The sequence below is a fragment of the Trematomus bernacchii genome, unplaced genomic scaffold (assembly GCF_902827165.1).
Source record: "Trematomus bernacchii unplaced genomic scaffold, fTreBer1.1, whole genome shotgun sequence".
In the NCBI taxonomy this organism is placed as follows: domain Eukaryota; kingdom Metazoa; phylum Chordata; class Actinopteri; order Perciformes; family Nototheniidae; genus Trematomus; species Trematomus bernacchii.
In genome coordinates, this window is record NW_022987558.1 from 530,820 (window position 1) to 549,776 (window position 18,957).

An 18,957-nucleotide genomic window follows, 5' to 3' on the forward strand; every position below is an offset into this window, starting at 1 on the left:
CCGTTAAAGAGGACAGTGTGTTTTTAGCGGATATGTTCATAAATGTTTAAAGGACCAGGTAACTGAAAGGATGAACAGTGACCAGCATAGGTGTATTGTTGTTTCAATTTAAGTTGTGTTTTATTATTCTTTATAAACACTTTTCTTCCATTTTGCTTTTAGGAAGTTGTAACTCCATACAGACTGAATTATCATTTTGAATAGCTCAAATGAATTTAAATTGGATACTTATACAAACAGTTAAAATAGGGGATGTATAACAGTGAGAGGCTTTTGTGTAGTTCTATAGACCCACATGCTATACAAAGTTAGACATGTAGCAGAGCTAAAAGATGAAATGAAGCACAGGAGTACAAACACTTCTTTTAAGGCCGGTGCTCGTTTTTATTATTTTCCCATCCACACTTCAGCCCACAGTGTGTACACACACCACACCTTGCACTAAAAGGTAGAACCTAGTCTATAATTTGCTATAATACAAATATGCTCTATATGCCTTCTTTGTTCTTCAATCACTGCACGCTGATAAAGACCACGTCATGGTCGTGGCTCCCTTTTGAAAGGTGATACACCCCAATGTCAAACACTGTTGTGAAAACAAGGTGTGCACCGGCCAAATGGTCATTGTTTGCCATTTTATATCAGCACTGAAACTGGGCTCCGGTGCAAGCGTGATGTCACACTGGGTATAAGAGACGCAGGCAGGCGTCTGCCCTCCTGTTAGTGGATTTATCCCGTGACCCTCTACACTGTGAAACCACCTTTACAGGAGCAATCTACCAACCTCAGGAGGTGAGATTAGATCTGAAGCTGTGTTTCCTCAAAAAACAAGGTTTTCCATTCCTGCTATATGGAAGAGTCAGCAGGATTTTTATTCAAATGAATTTCAGTAACTTATTCTGCTGAGTAAATTCTTCCTTCTTTGGCAATATTAGTGAGATGGGCTTCAATTGGCTCTGCTTGGAATGAAGAAGCTTTGATGGCACAGGACTGGACATGGAGCAATATATTTGATATGGCTACACATTCTTTTTTGTTTTGTTATGATACTGTATTCTAGAACAATATAATCTGTTTTTACATCTAATAGTTCTCTACTTACAGCAATGGCGTTCCAGTCCAATGTGATCAGCTCGCAGCCTCAGGTCACCGTCACTCAGTACACGGTGACGTCCGGGTCCGTAGACTGGAGTTCAAACGTGTGCGACTGCTGTGATGACTGTAGCATCTGTAAGTGTTTACCTGTGTGTGTGTAGAAGCAAGAACAAATTAAACAACACTATAACATAAATAGCTAATTGATGACACGTCTCTCACCTCCAGGTCTGTGTGCCACGTTCCTCCCCTGTATCCTTGGCTGCCAGGTGGCTCAGGACCACGGGGAGAGCTGCTGCCTGCCCTTCCTCCCAGGGGCCATGATTGCTCTGAGGACCAGCATGCGAGACAAATACCACATCGAGGTAAGAGCGTTCAGTTTTGTCTGAGCACACATTAAAGGTCACCTATTATGCAAAATCCACTTCAGAGACATGTTTTGTATATCTGAGACCTATAATATATTGAGGAAAAACAGTATAATAGGGGAGCTTTAAACCTAAAAAAACAATAGTACAGCTGATTTTGTACTGCAGAGATTATGCTGTGACTGTGAAATCTGGTCAGTTGAAAATATATCGTTGACCTGAATCAATCTTTTGTTTTATTAATGAGAAAATGTATGTTTGTCTGAAGTTTACTGTCCTTTTGTTTCTTTCCAGGGCTCAGTGTGTAACGACTGGTTAATCATGGGCTGCCTGCCGCTGTGTGGACTGTGTCAGATGGCTCGAGAGCAGAAGAGGAAAGGATAGATATATTTTTTACATTAAACCTAATTTTTTTATTGCAAAGAAGTGGAATATATGGAAAAGGACATTGGTTTGGACAAATTGTCAAATAAATCAACTTTTAAATGCATTGACATGACCTTAATAAAGTGCGACATTTCCTAAATACCTAGAAAAAGGTTTAACAGTTCTGAATAATTGCCTGATAAGAGTGAATTGTTGTCTTGTTACTTCCTTATTCTTTAATATCAATTGAATATATATATATGTTTAAAAATCAGAAACATGGGCGCTGATTCAAAGACTTGGACCAGGCTAAATAAATCACATGGATGAAAGAAATAAGAAAAGAAAACTCATTATTTCATCAGGCCTCAACTTTTGCACTGAACACTGAAATATAATGACATACCATAGTGACATTTTCTTCATGCAACACACCAGGGAATACACTGCCAATGAAATAAAGAACAATGACTTTTCCTTTACTCTAAATTAGCAAGTTTACATTTGTGAATTTACACACATTATTTATTTTGGAATTAAATTATACTTGAAATGATCTAAATACTGCTTTTCTTTCATACAATGTTCAATATTGTGTTATTCTAATGTAGTTTTATATGCATGTGTACATTCATTCAAGCAACAGTATTTCAATAAAAACCTCCTGGGACTTTCATGTTGTGTCTGCATATGGAAAGAAAAGAAAGGGTTGTTCCTCTTTCTGGTTCAGTGAGTGTTTAGGATATCTTCGACACAAGAAGCTCTCTGAAGAGGGGAACCAGGACATCTAAACAGGTGAGGCTTTCATGGTCAAACTATTGAAATACTTGTAATTATTGTTATAGCTATGATCTTTAGTAAAGTAATTTAAAACTCCTGGCAAGTATCTTTCTGATCAGACAACGGTTGGCTAAATCCTGCTGATAACAACAGACTTCCCACAGGATGTCTTTATTATATTCTTGCAATTTTTGAATTTCTTTTAGACTAAACATACCTTCTTTAAAGTGTAATGAAGGACACATAATGGGAGGATGTCTAACAAAATAAATGTAACTGGATTACTTGCTATTGCTGACGTTACTCACACAAGGATTGTCACTGCTGTAAATGTCATTTTAATCGTATTTAGCACATTTCTGTAGCAAAAAGACAAATTATTTGCTGTTTCAACATTTGCACCATTTGATGGCACGATTGTCATCGTATTAAGAGTGGAATGTAACAAAGACAAAAGAAATGCCAGGAGAAAGAAGGAGGAACACAAATAAAGAGGAACCAAGTTTTAGTTTTAAAAAGATGAAACATCCTGGAATATTATAAAACCTCTAAAAAGCTTTCTTCAGTGTGAGCCTTGCGTGCTACTCTTTTGTCAAGAAGGGGAAGTCAGTGCCCTTTAGCTGTGGGTTTAGTGATCTGTGAGCTATGGGCTGGCTGGGTGTTCTTAGGGAGGATCTTGTTTGGATAGACCGTTTTTCTGACGCTGTTATTGGTTGCTTGTCCTGGCATTAGCAACTATGACGCTCCCACTGTCGTATGGAGCTGCTGGGGGGTGCTGGGAGGGATCGAGTCTAAGCGATGGCTCTTAAGCATCAGGGCCGGTGATCTACAGCTGTCAAATAGTGAAACGATACTTAAAAAACTCAAGATAGGGATCTCTCTAATCAACTTTCGCTTTTTACCGTAACCAATTTCACAATAACCGCAGATTTCTCAGCAAGACCATTGCTTTAGGGAAAGTGCCGACTAGAGGTGATGTGGGTAAACTCCCATATTTCAAACCCTGTACGATTATCAGATTCACAATAGCCTGTGGTATATGATCTGGCCGAGGCTGCTTGCCTTTCAGTGAGTGGGTGCAGAGGCTGTGTAGCTTGAAAAACCTGCTTCTAAAAATATGTGACAAGACAGTTTCATTGCTACATCTGAACAGATCAGTGACGACTGTTTGCCGTTGCCTGTTTTCGACCTTGTGGCTTATTATGGGTCTTTAGTGTTGGGAGGCCTGTGAACGAGAAAGGTGAGGTACTTTAAAAAAACATATACTCAATATGCTTGTTTATCCAAGGCATACATAGGATGCTACAGGCTCTCTGTTTGCACTTTTCTATGCTTTTGTTTTTGGTCTACATCTCTGCACGCTACGAGGTAGGAGTTATGATTATCTCACGCTTCAATATGGAGTCATATATTTCCAAAAGCTTATCTTGATGGTTTCAGTATTGCTGCTATGTTCTCCGGCATCTTTGATTTTCTTCTCGGTTTACTGAACCTTTCACTCTTAGTTCAGAATTATTCTTTAGCTATTTGCCGACTGAACACCAATTATTCTTTAAAGCGATTTCACTGTCGTACAAAACATTTGGTTGTGGTGATGGTTGGGTTTAAGGTGACAGTAAGCTGCTACATACTGTACGGTAGCTGCGTTTCCATGATGTCTCGTGATGCAACGTGATGTGGCTTGTCAGACAGTGACTTCCTGGAGGGGATCTCAGTGTTTCCCACAGGATGTTAACCATGACTTTGACCCTCTACTGTAGTCCAGAGGCCCCTAAAGGAAAATGTATACATTATAAATTGCATGACTGTAGTGCACTTCGAGAGCAGAATTATAAGTATGAATAACTGTGTACTCTTTTAATCAATTTCTGGTTAGTAATTGTATCTGCTATACAATATGTAATCATGCAGGTTGGTTGTATAGATGCATACATCTCATATACTTACTTAACTCTGCATATTCACAGACATTCACCCAATGTCTGCATACACATTTCACACATATCTCTGTATTATCCTGTACGTTGTATATACAGTACATAGTTATTTATTCTTTAGTATTCATTTCTTTATCATACCTCCTTTTCTCATGTTTTCTTGTACAGTTTTTTTTTTTTTAAATGTAGAGGAACTTGTCTTAACTATGAAAATAAACACTGAGGTTTAATAAATGGTGATTACAATGACCCATTTCACTGACTGTGTGCTCTTCATACCTTGACACACCTACAGCGTTGCCGTTGTTCCAGTTGTTGCATTTCCTTGCACTTATTTCCCTTCGCTCGGCAGCTGTCCTTTACTCCATGAGCCTTGCTTCAGCAGCACTCACATACTGAACTCCAGGCCACTCTCCGTCTCCATTTGTCTTGTCTTCTTGGAGCATTTCTTTTTTTATCATTAACCGTCTGCTTATGCAGGAAAACTGTTGGCAGTGGCACCAGTTGTAGTTTTAAACTTGTGAAATAAAATCCAATGCAATGCCTTGATCAGTAGTTTCTCTCTGATCTCTAGGAGAATGCTTTACAAAAACCTAAGCATTATTATATTCTTTCATAAGTCTTCTCAAAACTGTCACTAACGAAATGCTCTTTTTCTAACATTTTACTCGCCATTTTTCAAAGCTTCTCTGTCAACACTGACATTTAAAGTCAGAGAAGTAGGCAGATTTAGTGAGCGTAAAGGGGTTACTGCTAGTGTCACTTTCTTCTGGTTTTAAAATGTGGCCGAGTTGAATTTATGATTAAAGAATGAAAATACACATTTAAAGTAATCTAAATCCATCTTTTCTTTCCTCAGATTCCTGTACCACCTTCAGTTGATGAACATGAGGCCCTCTACAGACATGTTCAACATATTATAGGAGCAAACCAAACCAACAAAGAGACTGCCCAAATAATTTAAAGGACAAAGTTTCTCTGGACAGGCAAAATGGCGAGTCTAATTTATTGGCTGTTTTCCGTTGCATTTGTTCTTGGTGCAGTTCAAATGGCCAGTGGTTACAGCTACAGCAACTGCATTGAAAAACCCTACTCGAAAGGAACCTTTCAATGTATCAATCGGAAGGAGACGAAGATTACAAATATTACAAAAGACCTGCCGTCATCTACCATCAATCTCACCATCTCAAATAATGATCTGGGGGACATTCCCAACAACAGCTTTGGTCATCTCCAAAAACTTGAGCAACTCCGACTAGATCATAATAACATAAGGACCATCGGTCAATCTGCTTTCGAGAACCTGCTTCATCTCACGTCTCTGAACTTGTCCTTTAACCAAATATCAGTGCTTAACCCTGCTGTGTTTAAGGACCTGCACAACCTCACCTTTCTCTCGCTGACAAACAATACATTAAAGCGGCTCCCCGGAGGCATTTTCTCCACTCTTCTCAAACTGGAAACTTTAAACATGAGCCAAAACCATCTGAAAAACTTTTCAGAGGTTGCTGAGTCTGTGTCACATTTAGTAAATCTGACAAAAATAGATATTTGCTTCAACAATTTGACCTCTCTCAGCCACTCAAATGTGTCGCTACCCAAATCCCTCACTACATTATATTTGTCTAGAAATAATCTGTCTACATTAGGATGTAATCAATCGTTTCTCGAGAACATCAAGGTGCTGGATTTGTCTTACAATCATTGGCTGCCTACGATCGCTTTTGAAGGAGTGGATTTAAGGCGTGTAAACTACCTGCGTATGCGTTCAACAAGTGTCAAGGTCATGGAGTTTTTAAACATCAGCAATATCAATGCAGGTCATGTTGATTTTTCTGACATGGGCCTTGAAAATGACACGGAGCGATTATGCATATTGTTAAAGGAAAGAAATGTGAAATCGATAAAAATGTTAAGCCTGGGTAGTAACAAGATTGTGAATCTGCCAAAAAACATTCTTAACCAATGTCCTAACATCACACAGGCTTTGGATCTTTCCCACAATAACCTGAAAAGCATAAGTTGTCTTAACTTTCTCGATAGACAGACAATGCTAAAAAGCGTCAATTTAGAACACAACGGTCTCACCTACCTGAAGTCTTGTAAACCACCACACATGGGTAATTTAACCAATCTAGAAGATCTGAGCTATCGCTACAACCGCATCCTATCGGTCCGCTCTTATGCTTTCTATCGAACACCAAATATCAAGACACTAGAGCTCAACATAAACACAATAGCTTATCTTGATCATAAAGCTCTCATGGGGTTAAAAAAGCTGGAGACACTCCGTCTGGATAATAACCTCTTAACTGATTTGTTCCACGACACCTTTGAAGATACTTTCAACCTGAAAATCCTCAACCTACGCAACAATCGTATCTCTGTCATTTTTAATGGGACCTTCCACAGTTTAAAGAATCTTTACACACTGGACCTAGGAGGAAATAAGATTAGTCATATCAAGCGGCATCTGGCCTTGATGGACTACAAAATCTGTCCAAATTCTATCTCGATGGAAACAACCTCCAAACGATTGAAACTTCCCTCCATCGTGTATTTCAAGACACGCTAACTGTTCTGGATTTACAGAGTAATCGGTTTCGCTTCCTCAAGGAAACGGACCGTTCACCATTTATGAACCTCAGCAAACTGAAGGATCTGAAACTGGACGGGCAGCGACCGCATGGCCTCACAGTTTTACCCCAACAATTATTCCGTGGCCTCCACTCCCTGAAATCTCTGTATCTAACGAACAATAACATCTTCTATCTTCCTCCTGATGCCTTTGATGATCTGACAGGCTTAAGTTTCCTCACGTTAGATAACTGCTGTGTTGGGGTGACACAACTACAGCCAGGAATCTTCAAAAATCTAAGAAATTTGACCCGATTGATTGTTGAAAATATGGGTATTCAGAACTTCACAAAAGAGGTTTTTGGGAATCTCACAAAGTTGCACATACTGCAGCTCAACCGCAATGTAATGCAGAGTATTCGTGTGGACGCACTAGAAAGTTTACCTAAACTTGACTACCTCGACATACGGAGTATTCCTCTAAGCTGCACCTGTGGAAACAGCTTGCTGCAAAACTGGACAGTGCACAACCAAAATACCCAGGTGGTCTATCTCTACAATCTTCCGTGCCCAAACCATGCAAAAAGCAGATTCCACAACTTTGACACCAAAGTTTGTTACATAGATTTGGAAGAGTACTTCTTCCTTAGCACAGCAGTTGTGATCTTCCTGTTCACAGTAACTCCTTTACTTTATGTCAAACTGTACTGGAAAATGAAGTATGGCTACTATGTGTTCATTTCTTGGTTTGGTGAGCAGTGGCGCAGACTCAGAGAGAAAGAGGAAAATTGCAAATATGACGCATTTATTTCCTATAACTCCTCTGATGAACAATGGGTCATGGACCAGTTAATTCCGAACCTGGAGGGCAATGGATCGTCTTTTAAACTTTGTCTACATCACAGGGACTTTGAGCTAGGCCGCAATATTGTGGACAACATCGTCTCTGCTGTATATAGCAGCCGCAAAACTATCTGTGTGGTGAGCAGGAATTTCCTCAAGAGTGAGTGGTGTTCTCTGGAAATCCAACTGGCCAGCTACCGCCTCTTCGATGAGCACCGGGACGTCCTCCTGCTTGTGTTTCTGGAGCAAATCTCCGAGAGGCAGGTGTCGTGCTATCACCGCATGAGGAAAGTCATGTTGAAAAAGACTTATCTGCAGTGGCCTAGCTCAGACTGCACTGACCCGACGCAGGCCCAAGCGCTGTTTTGGAATCAGCTACGGAGGGCAATAAGATCCGGGAGCGGACAAGAAGCAGAGGAGATTAACAATGAAGTTCATGAAGAAGAGGAACCTGGAAATGTTGACACTCACACATCAGATGAAAAATATTACTTGCTTACTTGAAAATACTTGAACATTTTCATTTGTGACTGTTGAGACAAACCTTTCAGTATGTTCAATGAATAATAACATGTTCTGCTGTTTGGAGAGGAACATAAAAATATGGTGGAAATGTGAAGTGTGATCCATTGTACTGTAAACTTTTAATCCATACAAGCATTAATCAGAAGTGTCATTTAATTGAATGTGCTCATCTAAATTAAAATGATTATTTCGTTGTATTACACAATTGTGATAATGTGTTTTATTGCATTTAAATGTAGCTCACACAAAATATATCAAAATGCTTTCACAATAGCACATCTGGCAAAGCTTCTTCTATAAGAATTTCCCGTTATAACACCAGTGTTAAAGATGATATGTATACAGCTCTGCACATTAACAAATGTTCCTAAAATACAAACAATACATTATTGTGCATTTGTTTATCTCAGCATAAATGGGACAAAAGAATAGAAGAGATAACTCTTGTGATGGTAGCTACTGCTATTACATTTAATACTGTGTTTTTAATTAAAAATAATACGAGCACACGCAACATATTTTTCGCTCTCAACAAAAAATCTTGATGGTTTGAATTGAGAGCATTTTAAGTTTGTCAAAGAAATGTTCACAGGCTTGTATCCATGCAGAGCTTCACTCTATATTAGTACAGTCTCATTGGAGGGAAGGTCCACTGCTCAGGGCTCGGGAAAGAAGAGAGGGGGGCTGATGGGTCTTTGTCTATCATGTGAGATGGAGGGTAATGTTTCATGTCAGTGTGGTGGGACCTGAGGGGAGGGCCAGTAGAAGGATGACTGGATTGGCTGTAGGGATGGAAACTCTCTTGAGGATGGTGAGTTTGGGTGGAGAAGGAGGGAGCAAATGAATATCTGTCAGATTCAAATGGGTCTGGGAAATGCATTAGCTCAGCAGGACGTCGATCTGGCAGCTGAGTTTGATAAGGGAAGAAAGGCTGGACGGTGCTGCTCCTCTCTGCTCTGGTGTTGTCTTTGAAGGTGTTTTCAAAGGAATCAAAAGTAAAATCTTTATTGCTCCTGTTTCTGTTGAAGCGGTCTTCCCACGGCTCAGACTGTGAGGCCTTTTGTCCCCAGCATGAGGGTGGAGAGAACAAATGACTGCTGGCTGTACCTCCAGAGGGCTCAAAGTCCATGCAGAACTGAGGAGCGCAAGAAGGTCTGGTGATGTCATCAAAAATGCTGACAGAAGTCTCCACAGGGCTTGTCAACCAATCAGCGGTCTTTACATACAAATCAGAAAGCATTTTATTCCAGAGTAATATAAATTAAAAGGACAAAATAAGGGATAACAGTTGACCATATGTTAAATGAACTAAATTAAGGAAGTGAAGTTAAGGTCTTACCTGTTCCATGTTTCGGTTTGGTTGTGGCCTGGATTTCCAGCTAAAATGTCTACTTCCAGTCGTTCTGAAAGGTGTGGTTTTCTGGGCGTCAAAACATGGCTGATAAGCAGTTTCGGCTTGAAACGCTGCTTTGAACACATCTAAAAAGGAAGAGACAAAACTGAAAACCTGCCCACAAACTATAATGCGAACAGTGCTTACCACTGCTTTCATAATACAAGAAATGTGCTAATGTTTATTGTGAATACATTCAGTTCTCATTCAGTTCAAGAAGAATACCAGTTTACATATGAACATTCAACCATGTTTTCACTGCTGTATTCATACTGTTTTCATACTGGCCATTAAGAAATCCCACCAACCTAAATGTGCTTTTAATGTAATTAATGGGTGAAAAATCCATAGTCTCATTCTGTGCATTAATGTTAGTTAATGTCAAGGTAATATAAAGCTTCTTCTATTCTTTGTACAAAATGCACTCTTTTTGTAACTTTTCCTCCACTAAATCTGAGCAAGGAAACACTATCCATAAAGGTAAGACAGTAACTGTTAAAAGATGCAGAGCATGCAGGACAACACAATCACATTCCTGTTCTGAATGATTAACAGTAGGCGGTGATAATATCTGTGGCCTGTGATGTTGCAACAAAGTCAATAAAAAAGAAGACTGAAAATAAGAAAATATACTGTAGATTTAAACAATTCATGTTTTTAGTTAGCTTTGCAACGGTTTCATAATGAAATCAATGCATTTAATGCATTTTGAAGGCATAAAGAATGCAGTGTTATTTAAACTCATTTGATAAAGTGAACATTTAATAAAAACATAGATTTTTGTTTTAAAGATGGTTAATATGCACAGTACAATCAATATTGAGAATACAGATGTTATTGATACCTATACTAAAATAAGTCAAAATCACATGATACCATGTGAACATGAATAAATGCCTAAAATGTACATGTTGCTCATTTTTGTAGATTAGATTGTGAACCACCATATCTGAATATAACAGTGGCGTAATGATACAGAAAGATGATGAGACATATAGTCAGAATGATGTATCACTTCAAATCAACCATAACGTTTAAAAAACCATCACATTTCATTTGGTCAGAAGCGTCTCGAATTTGAGAGCCTACCTGGAGGTAGAAGCTCTTCCATCATGGTCGACTCCTGAGGCTGGACTTTCTTTGAGGGATCAGCACCAAAGCTGAGGCATCGCTGCACCTCATGGAGGTTTTCCTGAAGCTGCGATCCGTGGTTGTCCCGTAGAGCTCTCAGCAGGACCTCCCTGCTCTCTGCAACCAGGTTTCTCCTCCTCAGCAGTGGGAACCTCAGAGAGTCAGTCAAACGTGCTGCCATGGCACCGACAGACTGAGACACACTGTCAGGATCTGGTCTTCTGGGCTTTATGTCAGAGATGTCAGCAGTGGGGGAGCTGGACAGCTGAAGGGGGCTCGGGCTGACACCATGAGCCTGTGTGTGATGGACAGGAGAGTCCCTGTTCATTGGGGTGTGGTCCAGAGCAGAAATCATGTGTCCTTTTACCTTCCTGTTTAATGTTTTCATAGCAGTGGGAGTCAGCTGAGACTCTTTGCCCTCATCAGACACGTCAGGGTTCATCTTATTGCTCTTGACTATCACGACATCGCTGGAGCTGTTTTTCGATGAGGAGATGCTTTTAACACTTTCCAAAGAAAGCTCAAGTTGTGGCTGCGCTCTCTGCCCGGGTGTTATTTCTGATCCCTGACTGATTTGGTTATATTTCTTCACACAATCATCATGGCCTGTTTGTTTTTCCAATGGCAGATATTCATCATTATCAGCAACCAATAAATCATTAATGGAGGATGGAGAAGGGATTTGGGATGTTGAAAAGGTTAGTGAAGTAGCATTTTTGTTTTCATGTACTTGCTGTCCACTTTTCTTCAGTTTCCTCTGCTCACTTAACAAGCGTTCAATGTCGATAGACTTCACCTCATGGTTGAACAGGCCTTGGTGTCCTATCAGGCGACTGTCCGTTATTATGCTGGGCTCCTGTGCAGCAGGAGTGATGGTTGGAAAAGATGCCGCTCTCCTTGAAGGACAGTGACAGCTACTATGACAGCCGTTCTCGAAATGTGCCGCCATGTCGCTACTGATTTGGCGGCGGCATTGATGATGATGTGATTTGTACGCTAGGACTTCTTTCCCACCACCTCTCATCTGACTCCTGTCCTTGCGGCTCCTACGTCTTTTCATTTTGTTCTGCTCATCTGTTTTACTATGATTTGAACAGTTGCAGTCTGCAGTGAATCTGTTCACTGAGCGAGGGTTTTTATCTGCTGATTTTAGTTGATTGTTGAAAACATTTAAAATCTTTTCTTTGTCCGATGAAGCCATGCCGCACAGGTGGCTCATGCTGCACCAGTTTCTGCAGAAAGATAAGCACAATGAGTAATTTGTAAGACTGTAAAAACCGAGATAAGAGAGCCAGGTCACCTCCGCAGGATGTTGTTGCATCTCAGTGATGCCAACTCTCATAAAGCAAATTACTTATTTTTCAATGACAGTTGCTGGCTAAATCAAAATGTTGACCCTCTGGACTGTGGCCTGCACATTATCCATACTGAAAAAGCATGCCAAATGTATTTTCTTAACACTTTACTGTATGACATGTCTGCAAGATATGAGTCTCCGCTGTGGATAGTTTAACAGAGACAGACACTAGTTGACATGTACAGTGAAACACTCTTTACATGATCATTATATCTAAATATTCACATAAAACCTTCGAATGAGGATCCTAATATTGAAGGCGGCCTTTTTCCCCCCTATTTCACTCGAAAACTGTACTGTAAATGATGTAATTTTTAAGCCAATTACAAATAAAACATCACTAAATTAAACAATATTGAGCCAAGGCAAAAGTATGGTATGCTAAAATGCTCCATTCACAGTATTTTCTTAGCAAAGAAGTTCAATATGTCCCAAATTCACCTGCAACTAAAACAAAATTAGCCATTCAAAATTAGCAATGTAACAAAAGCACCATGGCAACAGCATAATGGCAAATGCTACACTTAGTTGATGTCTACTACAGGCAGTTTGTGCTCTCTGATAATATCCATATAGCAAAATAGAGTATTTGTAGTTCAAACCAAGTCAGCCGTACTTTGCAAACATTAACACATTATCATGTCGTAGTTTTCCAGTTGAAGAGTACAGGGGGTGGCAACAGTGCACATGTAGCGTTTAGCTGGTGATGGTATTTAGATCAACTTTTAATTGATAATAACTGGGAAAGCTGTTGGTTGACCAAAGTCACGGGGGATTGAGTATGACTGTAAATATATGTATATGAACAAGCCAATGCCATACTATACTCTTACATTTATGTTGCAAATAACCTCGAAGCAACTACTTCCAACTGCTTCGTGCGCACTTTTTTTTTGTCAAAAGGGTTTTAACGTTGAAGACTGTTCCAAAAATAATCCAACATGATATGCATTTGCGCTATAACAGTGCTTGCTAAATGAATAAACAGATTACATTAATTACACGTTTCAATATGCAACTGCGCCCCCTGTGGTTCCAAATCCCAAACACCTGTTATTTGGATTTAGCCTGATAGCTATGCTAGTAAGCTAGGTGGTTAGCGAACAGGTGAGAGTAACATCAACCACCAGCTGCACTCTAACTATAATCACACGTGTATGGATTTTAAGTATTTGGCTTTATCTGCTGAAAAACACAATAACTAACCTTAACACTGAGCCCATTCCATCTTATACATACTAAAAATCCTCCTAGAAACATTTTTATACAAACTTTAAATCGATAATGTAAAGCGCAACTTACTGTTAGTCTTTTTCTTCCTCTTGTAAATTTGTCGTTGCTCGGCAACATGTCGTAGCTGTTTCTCTGCGCAGCAGCAACTCTCACGAGCACCATCGAGCAGGGTGAGTTCATTTTCCAAGACGAGGGGGTGAACCCGTATTATCTTTTATATTCCTACTAACGTTTACACTTTAGAATTGTCCATTTCTTCATAAAGTATGATCTTAAATTGAACGCAAAACATATAGTATTAAAAAGGTGTCAAACAATTATCAAAAAACATAAAAATACACATGTTGTTGCCCATGGACAACAATGGTACTGGCGACTATAGTGAACATTTACTTCCTGAATCTGAATTGGGAGATGACGGTTTTTTGATTTCATGGTAGCCTATGTTCAGTAATATCTTTAAATGTAGCCTTAATATAAAGCTCTGCCTTTTCCCTTTCGCACCGTATAGGTTTGCATAAGGTTGACAACAATCTGTGTTGCTGTGACCAGTATCTCTCTGTTAAACCACATCTATCTTGTCTTTCAGCAAGTAGGCTAGCTACCTTTGCTAATTCTTCCAACCTCCTTAGATTTAGCAATTATAGCTGCAGACGTTTGATTAATCGATTAGTTTTCCGTACCAAAAACACTACGTGACTGCTAGCTTACACAGATAGAGTCATGAGTGCAGAAGACTCAAACCCAGCCGCCACACCCACTCTCCGTGAGGACATCGAGGGAGATGCACGATGGATGTCTTTGGTGTGTGAAATGATGTGATTATTATGACTTTTTTGTTACTTATTCCATGTATTTAACATAGCTAAAGCATTAATACAACCATGAACTGCCTGGTTTCCCCAGTCTTGTATTGTTGCTAATGTTTACTCTTTAGGAATTACTGTAAAGTACTTATAGTCATTGTTTTGTAGGTCATTTAACACAAGAACAACAATGCTGATATATGCTTCTGTAATTAAGCAGTTTTCCCCTTAGATTGTCATAGAAATGTGCACTAGTATTATTCTTTTTGTATTATATATCACGATTGAGCAAGGACCATCTCTAAAAGAGAAGAGATGCTATGTATGAGATTATAGGCAAAAGCTAATTTCCATCTGCAGTCCATGCTAATTCAAGCTAATGTCTTCCCATTTTTAAATATCAAAATATATTTAGAATTTTTTTAACCATTTGTGTGCATTTACTATACATCAAAACACTTTTAAAAATAATAATTTCATAGTTTGTATATATGTTTACTTTCTCTTTTTCTCTTTGTAGCACAACCGCTTTGTTTCTGACAGCAAAGACAAAGAACCTGATGTCCTGTTTGTTGGAGACTCTCTAATTCAGCTCCTGCACCAGTTTGGGGTAAGTCACACCCTTTCCTGTGTCTGTGTCCTGGTAGTTTGATAGCTTGTCTTTCTTGTTCTATACTTTCAAACAGTCAAAGTTGAAGCTTTCTTGTTGTGCTTTGTCTGTAGATATGGAGGCAGCTGTTCTCTCCTCTCCATGCCCTCAATTTTGGGGTGGGTGGTGATGCAACACAACATGTGCTGTGGAGACTGAGCAACGGCGAGCTGGATAACATCAGCCCAAAGGTCTATATCCCTGCCAAAAATAGAGAACATGATTGTACTTGTTTATTCACACAGTAGAACCATTGTGCTTTATTTGTGTGCGTAAATCCCATCTCCAGGTATATTGACCCTAAACTATTATGGAGGATATGTGCTCATTTCAACGTGTCTTTCTCTTCTGTTTGTGTAGGTTGTAGTGCTGTGGGTGGGCACTTTCAATTATGCCCATACTCCTGAACAGATCTGTGGAGGCATCATGGCTATTGTCCAAGTCATCAAGAACAAGCTCCCCAATTCCCGCACTGTAGTACTCGTAGGTTTTTTTTTTAATGCATTCCTACAGCTGCATGTCCGTTAAAAATGACAAATAAGGTTCATGCTACCATTAGACTGCACAGTTTAACACTTTAAGTTGCATTTCAACCCTATGTAATTTAGAAAAAAAGACTAATCGACTCTGTGTGAACTGTTTGGAGATGCGCTACTTTTCACACTTTATTTAAAATACTTGTTTGGGGGAAGGCTGAGATGCAACAACATGTGCTACCTACTGTATGTTTGGCTACAGACTATTATGACAAACCTTCTGACATGGGTGAGAAACTGTTGACTGATAAAGCCTAATTTTATTTTTGGGAAACAAACCTTAGATGTGAAATGCTTTTTTACATTGATGCATGTATTTCTAGGAATGTTACTAGAACCAGAATCAGAATCAGAATACCTTTATTAGTCCCACAGAGGGGAAATTAAAATTGTTACAGCAGAAAAGAGCCAAAGACAGCTTAATGTTACCTAAAGCATGCATAAAAAAGTATTAAAGATACAAATAATTATAATAAAAAGAGTTACACATCTTACAAAATACACATCCTGTAACAGTTCTGAGGATTTAGCAGCCAGGTATATATTGCACAGTTTTTAACAGCATATATATATATTGCACATATTGCACATAGTTGGTATTTAACAACAAGAGGTGTTATAGTCCGTGTTGTTGGAATAGAAGTGTCCAACATTTAAAGGTGGGGTAGGTAAGTTTGAGAAACCGGCTCGAGATACACTTTTTGTTATATTCCATGGAATGCTCTTAACATCTCGATAGCAATGAATATCTTAAGTGCTTTGACAAAAGATCCATTAAAAAATGTCATCTGTGGAAGCCGTAGTACTGTAAAAAGCACGACCAATCATTTTAGCCGGCCTGGCTAAAATAACTGGATGGCCTACCTGCCTGTCAGACTTCCATCTGTGCACAAATTTATCTCGTGCCCTCATTGGTCATGTGCGCGTTCGTGTGTGTTGGAGGAGGGGCTCTGTAAGGAAGTGGCAGATTTTTTCCGGTTGTGTATTTTCAAATTCTAGCGCACTCGAGCTGGTTTCTCCAAAATTACCTACCCCACCTTTAAAGCAACATACATTTGTTTTCCAGGGTTTACTGCCTAGAGGTAAATCGCCAAACCTTCGCCGGGAGCGAAACGCCGCTGTGAACCAGCTGGTGCAAGAGGCCGTGACCTCCCTCCCCCACGCCTCTTTCCTCAACGTGGACCCAGGCTTCGTCCACTCCAACGGCAGCATCTCCCATCAGGACATGTATGATTACCTTCACCTGACCCCCCAGGGCTTCCAGGCTGTGTGCGACCCCCTGCATGCCCATCTGAAGACCATGCTAGAGAAGCCTGCTGAGAACTGAGCAGCCAGGGCACAAAGTCACAGAAGGTGGTCCTCATCCCTGTTTCCAGAGAACAGCACTCCGCTTATTAACACCATCAATGATCAATATAATTAATTATTTGGGCCTAAGAGCTGTACACATTATTAACACATTAAGTCCTCTCCATGGTGGTTGATGACCACTGTTACAGATTATGGGACCATAGAGTTTTTGTTGTGGTAATGATACAGTCAGAAATGTAACATGCTGTGCTGTAAAGAAACAAAGTCTTGCCTTTACTCCCGTTAAACATCTGATCCACTAGCTTTTGATTGTCAAAGTTTTTTCTCATAGTAGAATATTCACATTCCTCTGACACATGGTAAATATGAGTGAATACGATCAGAGCCAGACAGTGAAAGGAAATCTGAATGCTGGAAGACAGCGTTATGGATAAATACATCCAGATGTCTATTGGTTGAAATGAAACTTTTAAAAAGACGCAGCAACTTTTACTCCAATGAAGATAGGTCAAAACATTAGTTGCTGTTCCTTATTTAAAGCTTTATAACTGGGTTCTCCAGTTTTCACTTAAAACTCTCTAGAGACATACAAGGCCTAATTTACGTTAGAATATGGACGGATATAACATTTTCTGAAAAAATAAACAATGATAAAATGCATTGCCCATCTGAGGCTACTGGAACAGGAACTAATTGAAACGGGTTGCCAGTATATGTCTGGTTAAAAAAAAATGAGATACAATACTGCCCTTACCAGAAAACTGCTGTAATTTGCCATTTCGGTTCCATGAGTTACATTCATTTGCCAATAGCTTTATTTACTCCATGGTGATGTCTGGTGTCTTTTGTATATGTTCATTTGAATGACCAAATGTTTTTTCATTGACTATAACTATGTTTACTTGCCTTTTACCATGTGACTTGTCTCATTATTGTCTTTGCACCTTTTTTGCTTCACCTATTGTAACATTAACATATTTTGCGATGAGAGGCTGTGTCTTGTTTCAAACATAAATGTATTTAAGTAGGTTGTGAAGTTGTATACATATATCTAAAAATTGCTTGTGCTTCAAGTGTAACCTCAACTGCGACATTATGATCAATCAGATCATTTAAAAAGGCTTTACACTAAAACGCTTCTGAGCCTCTTATATGAGGGTTGTGCTACAGACCTTGAAATTATGCTTCAGGATTTCTGACTGTAAGTGATGAAAGAATGCATTAAATATGAAAAATTGTTTTAGTGTCCTTTGACTCATTAATTAAATCTGGTTGCTGATACTGAGTAGGATACATTCATGTATTGAAACTAATGTAGTGCAGAGGCCCTATTATGCTGTTTGGGGTTTTCCCTTCACTTTAGCTTGTTATAGGTTTTTGTGCATGTAAATGGTCTGCAAAGTCTAAATTCCCAAAGATCCCTCCTGAGAGAGTTTCTCCCCCACACACTCCTCCCACCTGCCTGAAACGCCGCCATTTGACTCCTTTGTTTAAAACATAATGACATCAATATGTAACACGCGTGCGTCCATTGGCTAGCGCTCCAACACATTGTACATGATAGGTTAAGGCGCGAGATATCTCTAAGCTGACCGGCAGCTAACCAATCAGAGCAGACTGGGCTCTGGTTTCAGACAGAGGGTGAAAAGAGGTAGTATGAGAAAAATAAAGAGCTTTTTGAACATTAAAGCATGGAGACATGTCACAGTAGAGGCTCAAAATACAAATATGAACCTGAAGAAGAGTAATATATCCTCTTTTCTAACTCACTAACTAGCAGGGTCATTGTGAGTACATAGATGGCCAAAGGGGATTTATGTTTTTTGTTTTTTTACTTGTTTTTTTCCAGTCTTAAACATTGTTATGAGCAGAGAGCTACACTTCAGTAATTTAAGACTGGTGAACAAGTCTCGTTTTGCCCAAACATTTCATCCAACATTAATCACACAATACCAGACCACATACCTTGCCTGGATTATGGCACGCATGATCTACCATGTGACAGTTAGTGGTGCCCCATTGCAGTTTTGTCGACAAGGCTGATAACATC

General features: G+C 39.4%; 4 protein-coding genes across 8 annotated transcripts; 3 read left to right on the plus strand and 1 right to left on the minus strand.

The window, feature by feature from the left end:
• Window positions 1-218: 218 nt before the first annotated feature.
• cnfn (cornifelin) lies at window positions 219-1,858 on the plus strand. The gene is made up of 4 exons (XM_034123973.1): window positions 219-792; window positions 1,105-1,230; window positions 1,324-1,460; window positions 1,758-1,858. The coding sequence occupies exons 2-4, from the start codon at window positions 1,107-1,109 to the stop codon at window positions 1,845-1,847; spliced, it is 351 nt and encodes a 116-aa protein (XP_033979864.1). The 5' UTR covers window positions 219-792; window positions 1,105-1,106; the 3' UTR covers window positions 1,848-1,858.
• On the minus strand, window positions 1,355-13,884 carry si:dkey-250k15.4. Of its 5 annotated transcripts, none has more exons than XR_004555331.1 (5): window positions 13,675-13,884; window positions 10,974-12,247; window positions 9,831-9,970; window positions 4,241-4,380; window positions 1,355-1,424 (listed from the first exon to the last, which is right to left on the minus strand). XR_004555331.1 is itself a non-coding variant. In XM_034123969.1 (4 exons), the coding sequence occupies exons 2-4, from the start codon at window positions 12,232-12,234 to the stop codon at window positions 4,321-4,323; spliced, it is 1,461 nt and encodes a 486-aa protein (XP_033979860.1). In that variant the 5' UTR covers window positions 12,235-12,247; window positions 13,675-13,884; the 3' UTR covers window positions 3,859-4,320. The 5 variants fall into 5 exon arrangements, 3 of the variants coding, with proteins under 3 accessions (XP_033979860.1, XP_033979859.1, XP_033979858.1); XR_004555330.1 differs by lacking the exon at window positions 1,355-1,424 and adding an exon at window positions 2,197-2,275; XM_034123969.1 differs by lacking the exon at window positions 1,355-1,424 and having other exon boundaries at window positions 3,859-4,380.
• Window positions 5,514-8,873, plus strand: tlr21 (toll-like receptor 21). Its single transcript, XM_034123965.1, is given in 2 exon segments — window positions 5,514-7,019; window positions 7,022-8,873. Coding segments are annotated over 2 exon segments (2,931 nt in total). The 5' UTR covers window positions 5,514-5,537; the 3' UTR covers window positions 8,471-8,873.
• A 118-nt stretch (window positions 13,885-14,002) lies between the features above and the next one.
• On the plus strand, window positions 14,003-18,145 carry pafah1b3. Its single transcript, XM_034123970.1, has 5 exons — window positions 14,003-14,409; window positions 14,932-15,021; window positions 15,135-15,251; window positions 15,421-15,543; window positions 16,663-18,145. The coding sequence occupies exons 1-5, from the start codon at window positions 14,329-14,331 to the stop codon at window positions 16,921-16,923; spliced, it is 672 nt and encodes a 223-aa protein (XP_033979861.1). The 5' UTR covers window positions 14,003-14,328; the 3' UTR covers window positions 16,924-18,145.
• The last annotated feature ends 812 nt before the right edge of the window (window positions 18,146-18,957 follow it).